General features: G+C 45.2%; 4 protein-coding genes across 9 annotated transcripts in view; 2 read left to right on the top strand and 2 right to left on the bottom strand.

Annotated features, from left to right (window-relative positions):
- Positions 1-1,387: 1,387 nt before the first annotated feature.
- Positions 1,388-6,811, bottom strand: NDUFS3 (NADH:ubiquinone oxidoreductase core subunit S3). The gene is made up of 7 exons (XM_065682915.1): positions 6,562-6,811; positions 6,398-6,463; positions 5,160-5,257; positions 4,743-4,892; positions 2,967-3,092; positions 2,555-2,674; positions 1,388-1,633 (listed from the first exon to the last, which is right to left on the bottom strand). The coding sequence occupies exons 1-7, from the start codon at positions 6,794-6,796 to the stop codon at positions 1,466-1,468; spliced, it is 963 nt and encodes a 320-aa protein (XP_065538987.1). The 5' UTR covers positions 6,797-6,811; the 3' UTR covers positions 1,388-1,465.
- Positions 6,703-16,033, top strand: KBTBD4 (kelch repeat and BTB domain containing 4). 6 transcript variants are annotated; one of them, XM_065682886.1, is made up of 5 exons: positions 6,703-6,813; positions 8,957-9,004; positions 9,111-9,731; positions 12,235-12,341; positions 12,912-16,033. In XM_065682886.1, exons 1-5 carry the CDS (start codon positions 6,795-6,797, stop codon positions 13,770-13,772), a joined length of 1,656 nt encoding a protein of 551 aa, XP_065538958.1. In that variant the 5' UTR covers positions 6,703-6,794; the 3' UTR covers positions 13,773-16,033. The 6 variants fall into 6 exon arrangements, with proteins under 6 accessions (XP_065538958.1, XP_065538959.1, XP_065538961.1 ...); XM_065682889.1 differs by lacking the exon at positions 8,957-9,004 and adding an exon at positions 6,977-7,095 and having other exon boundaries at positions 6,728-6,813; XM_065682890.1 differs by lacking the exon at positions 8,957-9,004 and adding an exon at positions 6,977-7,040 and having other exon boundaries at positions 6,728-6,813.
- Positions 14,693-17,170, bottom strand: PTPMT1 (protein tyrosine phosphatase mitochondrial 1). Its single transcript, XM_065682918.1, has 4 exons — positions 16,920-17,170; positions 16,763-16,843; positions 16,044-16,235; positions 14,693-14,945 (listed from the first exon to the last, which is right to left on the bottom strand). The coding sequence occupies exons 1-4, from the start codon at positions 17,088-17,090 to the stop codon at positions 14,814-14,816; spliced, it is 576 nt and encodes a 191-aa protein (XP_065538990.1). The 5' UTR covers positions 17,091-17,170; the 3' UTR covers positions 14,693-14,813.
- CELF1 (CUGBP Elav-like family member 1) overlaps positions 17,087-17,235 on the top strand; it is a 66,223-nt gene continuing 66,074 nt past the window's right edge. The window contains exon 1 of the mRNA XM_065682903.1: positions 17,087-17,214. The gene's annotated coding sequence lies outside the window, so the exon portion shown is untranslated. The remainder of the gene's footprint in view (positions 17,215-17,235) is intronic.

The raw sequence follows: 17,235 nt of genomic DNA on the forward strand, positions 1-17,235 counted from the left end.
TTAATCAGCTCAATTGATGGCAGATCCAAAGTGAAGCTGAGAATTGTATAAAGCCCCAAACTTCTGCTGATCTGTGTTCCTCTCTCTTTCCCGTAGAGATTTAACTTTGAAGGTGAGTGGCAAATGCTAGTAACTAGAGACCACTGTTGTGAGTCACATCCCAAATGCTGCCTGCCACAGCAGCCTGAAGCAAATTAAAGAAACAACAAAAAAAGGAATTTAAGGAGCCCATGTTTACAAGCCTGGGGTGGAAAGAGACAAACAGGAGACCTGATTCTTACCATACAGTTCAGCTCTTTGTTCTTGAAAACAGATTACATTTTAGTTACAATGAGTACTTGTCCCCTCTTTTTTGCCTTAGTTGAAGTGACTATTGTCCTACCCCTTGCTCCATCCCATACTCTAACCTCCCCCAAACCCCTTTTTTAGTTAGTGCTTTTAGAATTTAAAAGCTTAAGTTGTGATTCAGGGAATCTCTACAAACAGCTTGTGAATGATTTTATGAATCTCTTATGCAATAGTTTTGAGATCTTAATGAGGTCAGTCAGCTTCCTAACACAGAACTGAGTTATGCATTTTCTGGACTAAGGACAAGGGACATTACTAATTGACGACTGCTGTAATGTTATCCCATTCAAACAGGTGGTGGGTGGACTGAGACAGTGCTTTTCCAGCTTTTTTTGGAGAGAGCTGAGATTTTCCACAAGAGCAAAGATAGTGGTAATGCTATTATATCATACAGCTCAAAATAATTGGATTAGTGACAAAAAAGGCATAGACTCTCATCTATGGCACAAGGGAAGGGAGGTTTTTTTGACAGCAGGAAAAAGCACAATCTGAAGATGCTGGAGGACTACTGATTGTGAAGAAAAAGCCAGGATGAGAGTGGCATGTAAGAAGTTACCTGCAACTCTTCCTTCTGCCAGAACAAGCACTGACCTTATTCCCATGGAAACAATGCAGAGATCTCCATGATTATTTTGCTGTGTATCCAGGTACATCTTGTGTTGTCCTAATAACTGTATTAGAATCATTTACAAAAGCTTTACCTGTTTGGTATATTATTAGCTTCTTCCCAACACCCATCTTGGAGCTGAGATACTGCTATCCCACTGCTTAAGCTAAACAGCTGCTTTCAGTACAGCGCTCAGGTTATGATTTATGCCTGCAGGGATAGTTAGCAGAAGCAGCGCACACAAAGCATTTAGCCACAGGGAATTCCTGGACTCCACTCAATTTGCAAACCAAAGAGACAAATCCAATGTCTTACAGCTTGAAGCAGCAGATAAACATCTACCAGCTGGATTATCAGGATTGTAAATTAGCATCCCTCACCCTGTGCTTTTCATTGAAAATAACATTATTCATGTGACCACAACAGCAGGACTCTCATATCAATTTTTATTATTATAAATACTATGTAAGAACAGAAAGGATGGTGCTGTGCATCCGCTCCATTCTGCTGCTATTTTGCATCTTCTTTCTTGGCTCCTGCTTCTATTTTCAGGGTTTCTGGAGCTGGACGATAGGCAGGAAATGCCTCCCAAGGACTATTCAGATCAAATTTGCGAAACTCCTGAGTTAGCTCCACAGGCTCTGCCACTACCCGTTTCACTTCATCATCATACCGCACCTAGAATAGTGCAAAGGACACAGACCAGTCATTTTCACACAGTCCCCACAGCAACTCTGCTATTAGCTGCATACAGTAACGATCCACACCACCCTCCAGTAAAGGGAATCCTACTTCTTATGCCATGGATAGGCCACAGTCCCCTGCCACAGACCTCTGGACTCTCCAGGAAAAGCCTCCTCTTTGCTACCACATAGCTCAGGTGTCCTGACTAATGACCCTGAGTGCCCAGCCTACAGTCCATATGAAGTCCACATAGAATAACACATTCAGTTTGTCATATGACAAAGGAATTTCTCCCGAGTCACTGAACTAAGGTGGCCATCCACCTGGCATAGTTGGGGACTACTCTGGTGAATCTTTGTAATAGAGCTGTTGGGTTTCAGTTGTGCTTTTTATCGTAACACTCAGAACATGGGACAAAAAGACAAACAGGGTGAAACGCAGGTGAGTACCGAAACTGATGACTGGCCTGCTTTATCAGTGAGGATACCTCAACTAGTTTTATAATCTGGCCTACAAAAAACTCAACAAAGTGGAGTTCAAAACTGCATTAAGATCAGTTCAGTCCTTTATTCCTCTGGGAATCTCCAGTTTTGCAGCGGGAAGTTTAATCTTCCAGAAGACATGCTGAAAACAGAAGCACTTCTCCTGCCTGACAACTATCTTTGGTACACATTACATGTAATCTGCTCAATGTCTCTGGTTTTAGGCTGAGACAGATGATACAGATTATTACAAATCATACTTTATGATGACTTCAAATTTCTACGCAAGACATCTATACACCTTTTATGGAAATACACACAAGTAAAATATCCCTAGTGCTTTTCGGAAAAGGATTTTATATTACTATGGTCAGTAATGGAGAGCACAGTATTGGAGAGATTTGATAAATTTAGACATGGGCATTTCTCCTACCTCCACATAACCAGAGAGTGGAAAGTCCTTCCGGAAAGGATGGCCCTCAAACCCATAGTCTGTGAGGATTCGCCTGAGGTCAGGGTGGTTGGCAAAGAAAACACCAAACATATCCCACACCTAAATGAAAGAGAGCCAAGTAAATTGAATTAGATTAGAGAAAAAACACATCCAAAACATTAAGTATTACGTCTATAAAACTTTAGTTACGTGCCTGGCTTTGTGTAGTGCCAGCAAAACTGATGCAGGAACTCATTCCAAAGCAAATCAAACACCCTTTTATCTCTTATTCTGAAAACGCAGCCAGGGAAACACTTCCCTCTTTCTTCATCAGGGCCCTGGTAGTCAGTTTAATCAGGAAAACACAGCCCCTCTCCACAAAGACTCTGCTCCCAAGCACAGTGGCACTCACCTCTCTTTCATACCAGTTTGCTGCCTTGTGCACAGACACTGCTGAGTCAATGGGTGTCAGCTCATCGGTGTATGTCTTCACTCGGATCCGACTGTTGAACCGCAGAGACAGGAGATTGTACACAATCTGAAGCAGAGTAAGAGAAGACATTGGTCTTGTATGGCATTTATGGCTCTCTTTGCAGCACAGAATTGGCTAAGAAAAGGCACACAAAGGCTATTTCAAATATTCTTTATCAGCAGAAACACATTCAGTGCTGGGCACTAAAAGACAGTATTACAACTGACGTTCCAATAGCTTACACTTTGGTTCTTAGAAGCACAACAAAAATCATGTGAGACTTAGTAAACATGACTGATGAAGAGCTGAAGAGAGACACAATCTTAAAGAAAATACTGAAGGGAGGGAGACACTTGACAGAGAAAACAGCCGAAAATTACTCTCAGCATCCAGTGGGAGAAAGCTAAGAAGAAATACCTTTAATTTTCAGTAGATAAGTTGGATACGAAGGAAAATTTCTATGTCTTCTGGTGATGAAGTACTAATAAAAAGGCTGCTTAGGAAGATTACTAGAACCTCCAGGGCAGGGGGCAGGAATACTTACAAGCAGATTGAAAAAAAACCCCAAACCTTTGTAAGAAGTTGTGTAGCCTTGTTTGATACTGCCTCTGTGAAGAGGCCTCTGCGTTAAAGACACTCTCTCTACAACTCTCAAGATTTTTGCCTAATCACAAAATATGTTACCAGAAGTCAAAGCTGTTATTAGCAAAACAAGAAGGAGCTACATCTGAAAACAAAAGCCATCTGGTTAGCTAATATAGCTAAGGCAAACCTGTCACCCCTCACTTTCTGAGCAGCTGTAAATGATTTAATCCCACAAGATAAACCAAAGGAGGGAAATAAATAAGCTACTTTTCATTACCCTTGTTATCTTCTGGAAACTGAAAGTCTACCAATTTACTTCTCTTGCCCAAAAGACAGTCTGCCCAGATCAGACACAATAAGTCAGACCGTCTCTTCGTCCATAAGGCTACCCAAACCATAGCCAGCCTCTACAGCACAAGTCCCAGGTGTTTTGTGCCACTGCTTTTTAAAGATCTTCCTAAGTTAAACTACAGTAATGTGAACAAAGCTTTCTAATAGTGTGAAGACAATATGCTAAGTCAGAAGAATCTGCAGCTGCAATTCTTTTGCAGCTTAAAAGCTGTAAGTTGAGATATTCAAAAGCATTTGGTGGAACCAGATCTCCAATATTCATTGAAAGTCAGTGAACTGGAAGTTCAGTGCCCAAAGTCTTCTGATAGGCTCCTGACAATCTGCCTCATGTCCTGTGTGGTACCGACTTTCAGGGAATGTTTTTTCAAAACAACTAAATACTTTCTTAGTTCATTTTAAAGATTAAAACAATAACAGCAGCTGAGAAGCCTAACTGGAAGAAGGAAGAGCATCAGTTCACATATGGCCAGAAAGAAGTCTATAGACAATTTGGTAAAACCGAAACAGAAGACAGAACAAATCAAAAAAGAAACAAAGCAAACCAAAGCAAGAGAGAGACTTTCAGCAGAGCACAAAAGGAAAACCAGACTAAGAACCCAGGCAGTTATGAGTTCTGCTATTGCTTCCACAATCCACAGATCAAACAAAACCCAGCATTTCAGAGTGGATTTTTTTTCTCCATTGTCATGAAGCAAAAAATGTGATTAGAGTTGCAAGAGCATCCACAGCCATCCGCATTTGTGAAACTTTCCAAATCCTGTACCTATGAGCAGTTCTTACCTCAAAGCGATACTGCCGAGACGGGACATCAACTGCAGTCAAGTCAGCCAAGGATTTGAACTGGGCGTTAGTGTGGTCTCGAAGGAAGGTCAGAACCGGAATGATCCCATCCGGATGGATCAAAAGTTCCAGCTCATTGAAACAGGTCACCTGATGAAAGAGTGGAAAGGACATGAGTACAAACACCAGTAGGATTGAGCATTATGCTGAATCCAGCAGAACACCCAAAGAAAGACAGTATATGGTACAGCAGACACACAATGACAGCAGATAAAGGGGCTTAGTAATGGTGGTAACTTTATGCAATTCTGACAGTTCTTCTTCCCCAGAACACCTTCTGAAAACAGCTAACAAAAAAGTAGTATGTTCACCGAGACCTGTCCCCCCTACAAAAAGAAGTTATCGAACAGCACCTACCTGTGCTTGCTGGATATACTTGGGCATAATCTCAGCCACATACTCCCCAAAAGCACACAGCTGCTTCTGTTCTACTTCATTTTTTGGTCTGACAGTAGCTAAGGAGAAAAATAAAGTTCCCAAGATTATGGCAGGGAATACAGAAAGCTACAGAAAGAAGAGCAGCAACTCCTATCCCTGACTTACAAATCCCTTGTAGCAGTCTAGCTGTCTGTCAGTAGTTCTGGCAGAAATCAGGCAGCTCCAGGTTTAGGTACCCTGCAACGTTTATTTATGGTAAATCTGAAGTTAAAGACAACATATAGTAGAATATACAGGATGCTGCAACAGAGACAAGACTATAGCAGCATATATGTGTTGCGGTACACAGAGCATGGAACTAGAGACTTTAAAAAAGGAAGCTTGTGTTAGTGCTAAACAATTTTGCCTTGGGCACTTTACAGCAGAAGGAACAGTGCACAAGACGATGGATTTATGGTAATTGCAAAATAAGTTTTCAGAGTGAAGACCTACTAAAATCGAAACCCTTCAAGAGGATAACAAGATAGCACAATACCTAAGGGGAAGATTGTGGTCTTTTAAGTCATTTAGAAGTGCAGATTTTATCAAGTGTTCCAGTTCTAGGTTCACCACTTAAGGCTAGCAGAACTTGTAGGATTACAAACAAGACAGAGCCTCCCTTTTTACAGGGAGTCACATGGAAAAGACAAGGGGTGATGGGCACAAGTTATTCCTGGGGAGATTCTAACTGGACACAAGATGAGTCACAGAACAGTTTAGGTTGGAAGGGACTTTCAAAGGTCATCCAGTCCAACCCCCTACAATGAGCAGGGACACCTTCATCTAGATCAGGTTGCCCAGAACCACATTCAGCCTCCCCTTGCAGGTCTCCAGGGATGGTGCAGCCACCACCTCTCTGGGCACCCTGTGCCAGTGTTTTACCACCCTCACAGTAAACAATTTCTCCCTCATGTCCAGCCTGAGCCTCCTCCCTTTTAAAACCTCTATCCCTCATGCTGCCACAACAGACTCTCTAAAAAGCTTTTCCCCAGGCGCTCTTTTTTCCCAATGAGAACAACCAAAAAGGTTTCACCACACAAAAATGTCCTGAGGGCAGACAAGCGCCCCAAGACCGAGCAGCCGGGAGGTGACAGGGCCATGACACGGTCTCTTTCACTGCTCCCAACCCAACCAACAGCTCCAACCGCAAGGCCCTCGCCTCGCTCCCCCTCACTTACGGCGAGTCTCTGCGGCGGAGCTCCCCGTCAGCCGGGCCTGGACCGCCGCCGCCGGGCCTGCGCCAGCTGCAGAGAGAAACGGACACGTCTCACCCACCGGCCGCCCGGCCCGCGGCCATGGGCTGCCCCGGCCCCACAGCTACCCCCCCCCCAGGAACCCTCACCTCGCAGCGCGGCCCGCGCTAGGCCCCGCGCCGCCGCCACCACCAGCATCCCTCCGTGACACGGACGGGCAAGGGCACGGACCGGAAGCGGAAAGCGGCGCGGAGCGGAAGCGCACCGGGAACCTCTCGGGGACGCTTCCGGCTCGGTGGGCGGAAGCGGCGGGCGGCTGGCGGTGCTTGGCGCAGCGTGAGGCGTGCGGAGCGCGGAGCAGGCTCCCTGTGGCGGCGGCGGCATGAAGGGAGGCGCCGCAGGTGGGTGAAGGCGGAGGGCGGCGAGGAGGTGCGCTCTGTGGAGGTGCGTCCGCCCGAGGGTGCGAGCGGCCCCGCGCTGGAGCAGGGCTGCGGGTTCGAGGCGGCTCGTGGGCGGGTTCCATAGCGTTAATGTGGCCCTAACGGGGGGGCTTTGCTTTCCTAGGGATTGGCTTTTCAAGCAGCCCCACTCGCCCCAGCCTCCGAAGCGCGAAGCCGCTGTCAGCTCTGTACGTGGGTTCGCTGATCCCAGGCGCTGTTAGGAGCGAGGGGGACAGGCAGTAGGTGTGCCTGGTGTTGATTACACCGTCGTTATCACACTGCTGTGCTCTTGTCAGGCCACATCTGGAATACTGTGTTCAGTTTTGGTCCCATCTATGAGAAAAAGACGTGCACAGGCTGGAGAGGGTCACAGAATGGCCACAGTGGTGATCCGAGGACTGGGAAGCCAGATGAGGAAGGGCTGAGAGAGCTGGGCTTGTCAGCCTAGAGAAAAGAAGGTTTAGGAGAGACCTTATCATCATGTTCTAGTATTTAGAGGTTGGCTATAAAAGACGATGGAGACTCACTTTTTACGAGGAGTTAAATGGAGAAGACAAGGAGTGATGGGCACAAGTTACTCCTGGGGAGATTCCGGTTGGACATGAAAATTTTTCATAACAATAATAATCAGCCTTTGGAATAATCTCCCCAGGGAAGTGGTGACTCCCGATGGAGTGTAAGATTTTGCTTTATGGGGCACTCTACTGTTCCTGCACCTCTCTTTCTTTATAGTGGAGGTGCCATGGATGCAAAGGGGAGCTTTGTGTTTACAAAGAAGGGTGTGAGGTTTACAGTAGTCTTTAGCTGTTGTTGGCATTTCCTTAGTGACTTGGCACCAGCCCTCTGGAAATTGCACAGGGCGGTGGAGGCAGCTGGCCCTGCTATGTCAAGAGGAAAAAGTGGTTCATCCATCCATATCCTGATGCTCTGAGTGGTTACTTTGGCATGCTAGGCTGCAAAGGACCTTGACTTATTGGGATTGAGAGTCTTAACTGAAGTGGGAGCCCATCTGCAGGGTAGGCTCGTACTTAGTACCTGTGTGTTCTGTGCTAATTGCAGTTCCTCAGTCTCTTACAGACTAATGTACAGGTACTTTTCAGACAGACCAGAACTGTTGTAAATTCACACTAAAGGTATAATTAAGGCAGGCCATCATCAGAGATGGGATGGACTTATAGGATGTAGGCTTCTGTGAGCATAACTCAAGCAAAGGAGGAGCCTTCCTGTATTAAGCTGAGCTGTTGTAAAAAGTTGCATGTTTGACAAATAAAGCCTGGAAGAGTAACTGTGAATCTCCTGGAGAAGAATACCATCTTTGGGAATCACTGTACTGGAAATCATGTTCAGTGTTAATTGAAGAAGTTTGTGATATGAGTCACCATGGCTGATGGTTGAGGTGTGAAAATAAGATTAAAGTGGATGAAGGCAGGCACGTATTTGCTCATAATTCTTTCAAGACTCATGTGAAAAAGGAGCTCTTTACAGCAGTCCTTCTCTTCTGGTTCAGAAGGTTTTTCAACGCACAGTCTTTGTGGAGCTCTGCAGACAATCTCTGGTACCTACTAAGAGGTGTTATCTTTTAAACTGAGTTCTCCTTGCCCCTTGGGAAACAGTGGCTACGAACATCTGACAGGTTATTTTGCATGCTAAAGGTGTCTGGCACATTAACAAAATGGGTGTAACCATCAGTTATCTCATTTGGTTAGCTTGAAGGATTGGTGGCCAGCAGACTTCTCATGCATTGTTTGGGTAAAACCAAGTTCACCTTACTTAATACCACCACATTGTGCTGGTTCTGGATGGTAATTAACTCCTCCTGATGATATGAACTGCTGTCTGTGCTCTCTGTTAGTATGATGCTGTAATCCTTTTTCCATCTAGCCCAGCTATGGTGCTGCCACGTTTTTTTGGCTTCCCAAGTTGCCTAGGGTGGTTGCTGGTCTTTCCACTTGAATAACTGTTGCCGCATTTCTTTGTGTTAGTGAAATGGGTTGTGAAAAACTATGCACGTCTCCCAGTTCTGCTGGGACGTGATGCTCACTGTACTGGAAGTTTGGTATATATTATAATTTTAATCATGCCAACTTCTCATTTGTTGTTTCAGATTCTGAAGTTCAAGTAGAAGTTTCTGCCTGCACTATTTATATTCAGCGTAAATATGCTGGCCTCTTACCAATATGTTTGATTTTCCCCTGTATCCTGAAATATTGCATAATCTTGTTAGTGGAGAAAGACACGTAATTATTGTGATTTTACAGATTGCTGGAGGTCTGATCTGTGCGGCACCATGGATTCATCAGAAGAGACTGGAGGCTCCTCTGCAGAAGAAAACTACTTTGTGAACTACACCTTCACTGACCGCTCCCACTCAGGCCGTGTGGCCCAGGGTATTATGAAATTATGCTTGGAGGATGAGCTCTTTGCTGATGTTACAATATCAGTGGAAGGCAAAGAATTCCAGCTGCACCGCTTGGTCCTCTCAGCTCAGAGCTGCTTTTTTCGTTCTATGTTCACTTCCAACTTAAAGGAGGCCCACAACCGGGTGATTGAGCTGCAGGACGTTAGTGAGAGTGTCTTTCAGCTCCTTGTGGACTATATTTACCATGGGACTGTAAAGCTGAGGGCAGAGGAGTTGCAGGAAACCTATGAAGTGGCAGACATGTACCAGCTGACTGCCCTTTTTGAAGAGTGCTCCCGTTTTCTGGCCCGTACGGTGCAGGTTAGGAACTGTCTGCAGGTCATGTGGTTGGCAGATCAACACAGTGACATGGAGCTCTACACAGCTGCCAAACACTGTGCAAAGTCACATTTGTCTCAACTGCAAGACACAGAGGAGTTCCTACACCTGCCTCTCCGCTTACTGACAGACATCCTTACAGGTAAGGAGTGCCTGGGACTAGCCAGGATATGGATGTAGAGAGTGTATCAGGGATTGAACAAAATAGATGGAAAGATCCAAGCTTTCATAATCACTGTCTATTCAGAGGCTTGGCTAAGCTAGGCAAAGCAAAACATTCTGGATAACCTGATGAGAAAAAAACCCTATTCATTGTTGCTGGACATGAAGCATCTAAGCTATAGAAAAGGGGCACAGAGGATGCTGGCAATTCCCAGCAGTTTCTGAGTCAACAGGTCAGATGAATTACAGGCTTTTTAAACATAACTTAGTGACTTTCAACAATTTGTTGTGTTTTTGTTTGCATTAAAAGTAAACCAAAGAAGCCTTACCAGAAATGGACATTTTATTAAAGTATCATTCTTTAGTTTGTAATCATTTAACATAATAATGCAACAACTCAGCATTTGTAAGAAGGCTCGAGGACAAGCTATATTTTTAAGACTATGTTAGTGTTGTTAGCAATTGTATATAATTGTAAGGATTCTTCAGGCTAGGCAGTCAGCTGCCTGAAATAGAGGCATTGTAACAGCTTAGGTAATACAGTAATTACCCTTCTTGTCAAGGTAATAGCCTTCCCCAGTAATGATGCAGTGACTCAGTGCTGTGAAGGATGCATTAATACATCAAAAACTTAGTCCAACTGCCACCAATCCTTAAAGTTTCTCTGCTGCCACAGCAGGTACAGCAAGTGCTTGAAAAACTCTTTATGATGCTGCAGTCACAACTTCATTTTTGTGCATTTATGTGTCATTGTTAGAGGAAGCAAATGTAGAAGCTCAGACATTCAAATGTGCTGGACTTGGGAACAGAGAGGTTGCCCCTTTCTTTCTTGAATTAAATAACTTTGTAAATGAGTAAACAGTTTGTGTATCATGTGTTTTATATGTTGTTATGACAATAAACCTGCCATGACTAGCTGCTTTGGAATACTGGCAGATCTCTCTGCAAGACTTCAAGCAGCCTGTAAAGTTTATGCTATGCATATGAGGGTCTTAACAGATATAGCATTGTATTATCTCTATTGCATTTAAAGAAATTCACAGTCAGAAGCCTACTGAGAACATGTACTGATAGCTCAAAAAAACTATTATAAAATCAGAGTAATTTTGATGACTAGCTGATTTTTTTTTTAAACAATGTTGTGAGTTTATTAAGAAAAACTAAATTCCTAAAATCGTGAAATAAAGCTATGTCAGTCACCTTTTCATCCTAGGAATTCCATGAAGCAACCGTAGTTTTAGGACTATGGCCTTTAGTTTTTGTGGTCCTAACTTAAAGTAATGGCTCAATAAAACTTTTTTCATGCATCCTCTATTTCCATATACAGAATAACATTACTCACTATTTATGCCAAAACTTAGCTCATAAAATGGATTTAAATCTGAAATATACTCCTACTGCTGGTAGGGAAAATTTTTCTTTCGCAGTTCCTGCATCTTTATTTAGTTAATGGTGAACTAAATAGAGGAAGCTATTAGTGGCAAGGATTAAAATTAATGAAGTAGTAATTTATTAAGCTTTTGTTGCACTCTAGGACCTGTTTCAAAATCAGAGTTTTTCCATTTAGCCGCTATGTGTAATGGATAGCTTATGGAAATCCCCTTTACTAATAGAGTTGAAATACCTGCTTTTGTTCCACACTTTGTTCTCCTCCCTGACAGTGTAAAGAAAAGTGTTGGCATTTGTCAGCCTTCAGCATCATTGAATTAAAGGTTTGTTGTGAGAGCAAATTGCAGAATCAGAAAGCCTTTATAAGGAAACCTTTCAATGAATAAAACGTAATTGCTGGCTTTCAAGCTGGAAGTAAATACCTAAAATCTTCTAGGTAACATACTGATTACAATGATGGAATAGTTTGTGGCATGACCAAAGCTTCCAGTTATGTCTGGAAACACTGAAATCTGATGCAGTCTGTTGAGTGTTTCCTACAGTCAGGCTGCTAAGGAAAGCTACAGTAGCTCATTGGGGATTTCCAAACGTTAAGAGGATAGCAGCAACAGCAGATGTTCAGTCTTGAGGGTCAGCTGTCTGACTGCTCAGAGAAGCAAAATTTCTGCAGGTGACTTGCTAGTTAGGTTTCTAGGACCAGCCAGAAAGAAAGGCAGCTGCTGAGATTCTCAAATAAGAGAATCTTTTTGCCTAAATGCTTTAATAAGAAAGTATTTTTCATTATTCCAAAGCATTTAAGTTCTCTTTCCTGCCCTTCCTCTTGGACACAGGTTCTTTTGTTGAAACTCATCCAAAGTGCTTAAGATCTGGCAGCTCCGTCTTCTGATACTTATCCAAACTAAATTCATGTAGACATCAGGCTAGCAGTGCGGATCACGCTTGCCAAAATCTATAGGCCTCTATATCCTTTTTCCCTCTCTAGAAAGCAGGGCTTGGGGTGGGAGTGGGGGAAGGGAGTCACAGGAAAAGGATGTTCCTGAGTACATACACCTTTGTCTAGATACCATAAATGCCTTTCTGTCCCTAAACCGCAGATGGCGTTCCATGTTCTCAGAATCCAACAGTTGCCATAGAAACCTGGATCAACTTCAACAAGGAGGAGCGATCAGGCTTTTCTGAGACACTGCGATCGAGTCTGAAGGTATAAAAAGCTCTTCTGTTCCGGGGTTGGTGTAGCACTTGCTGGTTTCACACTTCCCAAGGCAGGGTATTCTCACAGGTATGACTTGAAAGTCCCAAAACACAAATGCCATTGAAATTTGTGGCGCTATGTGAGGAATACTTTCATTGTCACAGATAGTAACCCCACTGACAGCTATTTTAATATAACCTGAGGCTGCTTTCAGTAGTGATTGGAGCAATGCCACAAATAACTTATTTCACCAGATGCTCAGTTACCAGAGAGACCATTCAGAAATCCTAATTGAGCATTCCCTTCATAACTCTTACTCCCTCACTGATGTAACTGGCCCTTACCTAAACCACAGGTGCTTGAGTTCCAGTGAAGTCTGTTGCTGTTTTGCTATGTCAGATATGACTGGTATATTGAAAAGACTTTGAATCCCAAAGCTGTTGAGTAGCAGGACTTGGGAAGCAGGTCACACACCTCAGGCCCACAGGTGGGTCCTAAGCTGAAAAACTGTGTCTTGGGCATCGCTGCTGTTTGTGTAAACAGGTCAAGTTTTGCTGACGCACTCCTTCTTTCTCTCAGGTGATAGGAGAAAATGTTCACATCTACCTGATCGGAAAGGAGTCATCACGTACACATTCACTTGCTGTCTCTCTGCATTGTGCTGATGATGACTCCATAAGCGTGAGTGGCCAGAACAGCCTGTGTCACCAGATCACCGCAGCCTGCAAACATGGTAGTGACCTGTATGTCGTCGGTGGCTCCATTCCACGACGCATGTGGAAATGCAACAATGCAACCATAGACTGGGAATGGTGTGCTCCTCTGCCCCGTGACAGGCTCCAACACACCCTTGTCTCCGTGCCAAGCAAGGATGCAATATATTCACTGGGGGGGAAAACTCTGCAGGACACTCTCTCTAATGCTGTCATATATTACAGAGTACGAGACAATGTCTGGACAGAGACCAGCCAGTTGGAAGTGGCAGTTTCTGGAGCTGCAGGTGTAAACCTTAATGGTGTCATTTACCTGCTGGGTGGGGAGGAAAATGACTTGGACTTCTTCACCAAGCCCTCTCGGCTAATTCAGTGCTATGATACCAACACAGAGAAATGCCATGTTAAGCCATATGTACTGCCTTTTGCTGGCCGCATGCATGCTGCTGTACACAAGGATGTGGTGTTCATTGTAGCCGAGGGGGATTCACTGCTGTGCTATAATCCCCTTCTGGATAGCTTTACCCGGCTATGCCTGCCAGATGCCTGGAGCTCAGTACCATCCCTCTGGAAAATCGCCAGCTGCAATGGCAGCATCTATGTCTTTCGTGATCGCTATAAAAAGGGTGACGCAAATACTTTTAAACTTAACCCAGCCACCTCTGTTGTAACAGTCACAAGTGGCATCAAAGTGCTGCTCACTAACCTGCAGTTTGTCTTGGCCTGAGCAGGAAAAACAGGCCCAGTGATAGAAAGGGCAGCAATGGTATTCTGCTGGGGAGCTCAGAGGCACCTACCACACTCAGCACTGGTCCCGATTACTATGAGCTCACAACATCCAGTAAAGACCCCATCCTCTATACTGTGCAGAGGAAGTACAGGCTTTCTGGCTGTGGGCCTCTTCTGGTACATAGCACTGTTAAAGTTGAATGGCTGCATCTTAGATTTCAGATGGACTAAATGCTATTACTTTGATCCTTTGATGATAAGCTGCTTGTGTTTGAGGCCCAAACGGCAGCAAATGGCCTTTTTAGCCAGGAACCAATCTGCCAATAACAAATCCTATGGCATATGGACAATGTCTTCCTTGGCCCAGACTGCTGGTTTTAACTGCCTGGGAGACTGTGTTGCTCCCATGTCAGTCACAGTTCGATGTCCACTGTGTCCTCCAGGGATGTCCCCATTTAAGCATTCCTCCCTATTTCAGAAGGAGGGACTGTAGAAATATTTACAGCAGATACCAGAGCTGACACCAAGTAGGTTTCATTATTCAGCACTTCTCCTAGAGGAGTGGTAACAAACTGATAACTTGCTTACTGCTCTGTCATCACCTAGCATAAAGACAGAGATGGTTTTTATGAGCACTGGCGTCCTTTATTGTACAGGGAATCCCAACCTCTAATGTAGTGTTGATTAAAGACAGAATTAAGACCACTTCCTAGTACCCCTCTGTCAGCACTGTAACCCTTTGGGTAGGAATCTGAATAAAGTCTCTGCTGAGACAAAGTTTCCTATTCCTTTTCTGCAAATATAGAACTTTCTGTGGATTGCAGGTCAGCTCAGCACTGATACTGTGTGTGGGAGAGAACTATGGGGCTCCAAGAGAATGAAGGTATTTGCCGTAAGGAAAGAAGGCTTTCATGAAACTTTACTGTAATATATGTAAAAACTTCTTTATTGGTGGTCAAGAAGTTCAATGCATAAATCATTAAAATGTAAGTTTCTTTTAAAGCAGTCAAACCAGAGATTTTGGTAGATCTTACTGACACTATGAAGTTGTCCCAGTGATCACATTCCTGTGAAATGCCTCCAGGACCTGGACTTGCTTGTGCCGAATGAGGATGTGGGGACGGATCTTGGCAATAGCCTCTATTGCTTCCTGAGGGCTCCAGTGATGCAGCTGAAAAGGCAGAAACCCTGCAAGTGAAAATACACTCCCTCCCTGCATGAGTTAATGGAGCTTTTCTGGAGGCTACAGGCAACACTAGAGTTGTTAGAAAAGTTGCTGCTTTGCCCCTTCTGTTTACTTCATGTTCCTCACAGCGGGGACTGAACATCAGTGCAAGTTCATGAAGTCAGTTAAAAAGAGACTGTACGGGAACTCAGAAGACCAAATTCACTTCTCTTAATCCTGATTTCTATTTATTGAAAAGCTTAGAAAGGTTCACCATTTCAGCTAACCAAGGAGAAAATTGGAACAAAAATTGATGTTTATCTGCTCAGTGAACCTACCCTCACAAGTGAATTGCTATTCTCATCTCAATCTGTTTTTCCATAGAATTAGGAACAGAAGTATCATTCCAAACCTCCATTTGCCACATTCTACAAATCATCAGTCCAAGTTGGGACATCTCCTAAACTGGGCCTCCAGTCCAAATTCTATAAAATCATGGTACCTAGAGGGGAGGGAAGAAATGTAGTATGTATAGGGCTGTAGATACACATGTGCCTGTGTGTCTGTGTACACATGTAATTGAGCACCTCTCTTATGAGGAAAGGCTTGAGAGAGTTGGGGTTGTTCAGCTTGGAGAAAACAGGACTCTGGGGAGAGTTCAGTTCTTGAAAGGGGCCTATAAGAAAGGTGGGGAGAGACTTTTTTAGCAGGTCCTGTTAGGATGAGGGATGATGGTTTGAAACTAAAAGGAGATTCAGGCTGGATGTGAAGAAGAAATTCTTTACAATGAGGGTGTTAAAATCCTGGCACAGGCTGCACAGAGAGAGGGTGGATGTGCCATTCCTGGAGACAGCCAAGGCCAGGCTGGATGTGGTTCTGGGCAACCTGATACAGATGAGGATGCCCTTGCTCATTGCAGGGGGGCTGGAACTAGATGACCTTTGGAAGTCCCTTCCAACCCAAACTGTTCTATGATTCTATGGAACATTAATGCACCTGCTTATTAATGGTCAGGCTTCTTAAACAAAAGCAAACTGTAATGCTTGGCTGTATTTGCTGAGACTGTACAAAAATAAACCCCATTTAGCATTGAATACTTCTTACTTGAATTAAATACGCTGCCACCATGGTGGCACTGCGGGAGCGTCCTGCTTTGCAGTGCACATAGACACTGTGACCACAGGCTCGGTGTTTCAGAATGAATTCAACACCCTTGTGGAGGTTTTCCAAGGTGGGGACTCCAGTTAGATCCACGGTGCTGAGACGCAGTTGCTCCACTCCCATTGCCTCCCATTCCTGAAATGGACATAGCAAATTTGGTCAGTTAATCTGGGGGGGTTTTGTGGTTGGTTGGTTTTAGTTTCAGAAAGAAAACCCAGAACCTGTTGAGACAGTTTGGAAATTCAGTAGGGCTGTAAGCTGACTTTGAATGTCAATACAAACCATTCCAGAACCACTCTATGTATGGCCCTATGAATCCTTTAAATCAGATGTACGAAAACTTCAGTGCTGGCTATCAGAAACGAGAAGTTAAAGGGAACTGAAAAGGTGTGGTTCAGCTGAAGGGAAGGAGGGGAGCTGCGATCTCTTCCCGAGGCAAAAGGTGTTCTTGTACGTGCAGAGTGATGTACATAGATTCAATGCTCCCCTTCCCTCTCCGCCGCTGCAACTCTGGTACTTCCATCCTCACTTTTCACCGGCCTCTCGCACAGTGTTAGAAGCCGGCTTAGGTACGAAGAAACCGCGTCTTCACTGTCAGGATCCCGTCTAAAGCCTCGCCAGCGCCGGGACGGGGGGATCGGCAAGAGACTCTGAGGGCTCACCTGGGCGGAGCAGCAGAGGAAGCGGGTCTCGTACTCCTCATTGAGGGTGACTATGGCGCGCACGTTCTCCTCCGCCACCAGCTACGGGCACAGGCACCGTCAAGCTCCGCCGGTCCCCCGCGGCCCGGCCCGGCCCGCCCCGCCGCGCCCGCCTTACCCTGCGGCTGCGTCCCCGCAGCGGCAGCGCCCCCAGCAGCACGGCGCCGTCGATGCGGTGGAACCAGGGCCGGCGGGAGCCGGGGACCTGCGCCCGCGCCGCCGTGTACAGCAGCGTCGGGTAGAAGAGCAGCCGCGCCGCGCCGGCGCCCAGCGCCGCCGCCAGCACCATCGCGGGCAGCGCAGAGCCGCGCCGCGCCGCGCCGGCTGAGGGGCGGGCGAGCGCACTGAGCGTGAGGAGGCGGGGGAGCCTGCAGCCGGAGTGAGGCGGCGTCGGGCGGGGCACGGAGTGCAAGGTCGGTAGGAGGGGGGGCGGG

Source organism: Lathamus discolor, chromosome 6 (assembly GCF_037157495.1).
Source record: "Lathamus discolor isolate bLatDis1 chromosome 6, bLatDis1.hap1, whole genome shotgun sequence".
In the NCBI taxonomy this organism is placed as follows: Eukaryota; Metazoa; Chordata; class Aves; order Psittaciformes; family Psittacidae; genus Lathamus; species Lathamus discolor.

Coding starts and splice junctions, on each gene's coding strand:
- KBTBD4 (XM_065682886.1), top strand. Junction 9,732..12,234: donor ACTGACAGACATCCTTACAG/GTAAGGAGTGCC, acceptor CCTAAACCGCAG/ATGGCGTTCCATGTTCTCAG. Junction 12,342..12,911: donor CACTGCGATCGAGTCTGAAG/GTATAAAAAGCT, acceptor TCTTTCTCTCAG/GTGATAGGAGAAAATGTTCA.
- NDUFS3 (XM_065682915.1), bottom strand. CDS start 6,796: ATGCCGCCGCCGCCACAGGGAGCCTGCTCCGCGCTCCGCACGCCTCAC. Junction 3,093..4,742: donor CTCGGCAGTATCGCTTTGAG/GTAAGAACTGCT, acceptor ACTCTGCTTCAG/ATTGTGTACAATCTCCTGTC. Junction 1,634..2,554: donor CACTCTCTGGTTATGTGGAG/GTAGGAGAAATG, acceptor GCACTATTCTAG/GTGCGGTATGATGATGAAGT.
- PTPMT1 (XM_065682918.1), bottom strand. CDS start 17,090: ATGGTGCTGGCGGCGGCGCTGGGCGCCGGCGCGGCGCGGCTGCTCTTC. Junction 16,236..16,762: donor TCCTCTGCTGCTCCGCCCAG/GTGAGCCCTCAG, acceptor TGTCCATTTCAG/GAATGGGAGGCAATGGGAGT. Junction 14,946..16,043: donor TGGCAGCGTATTTAATTCAA/GTAAGAAGTATT, acceptor CTGCCTTTTCAG/CTGCATCACTGGAGCCCTCA.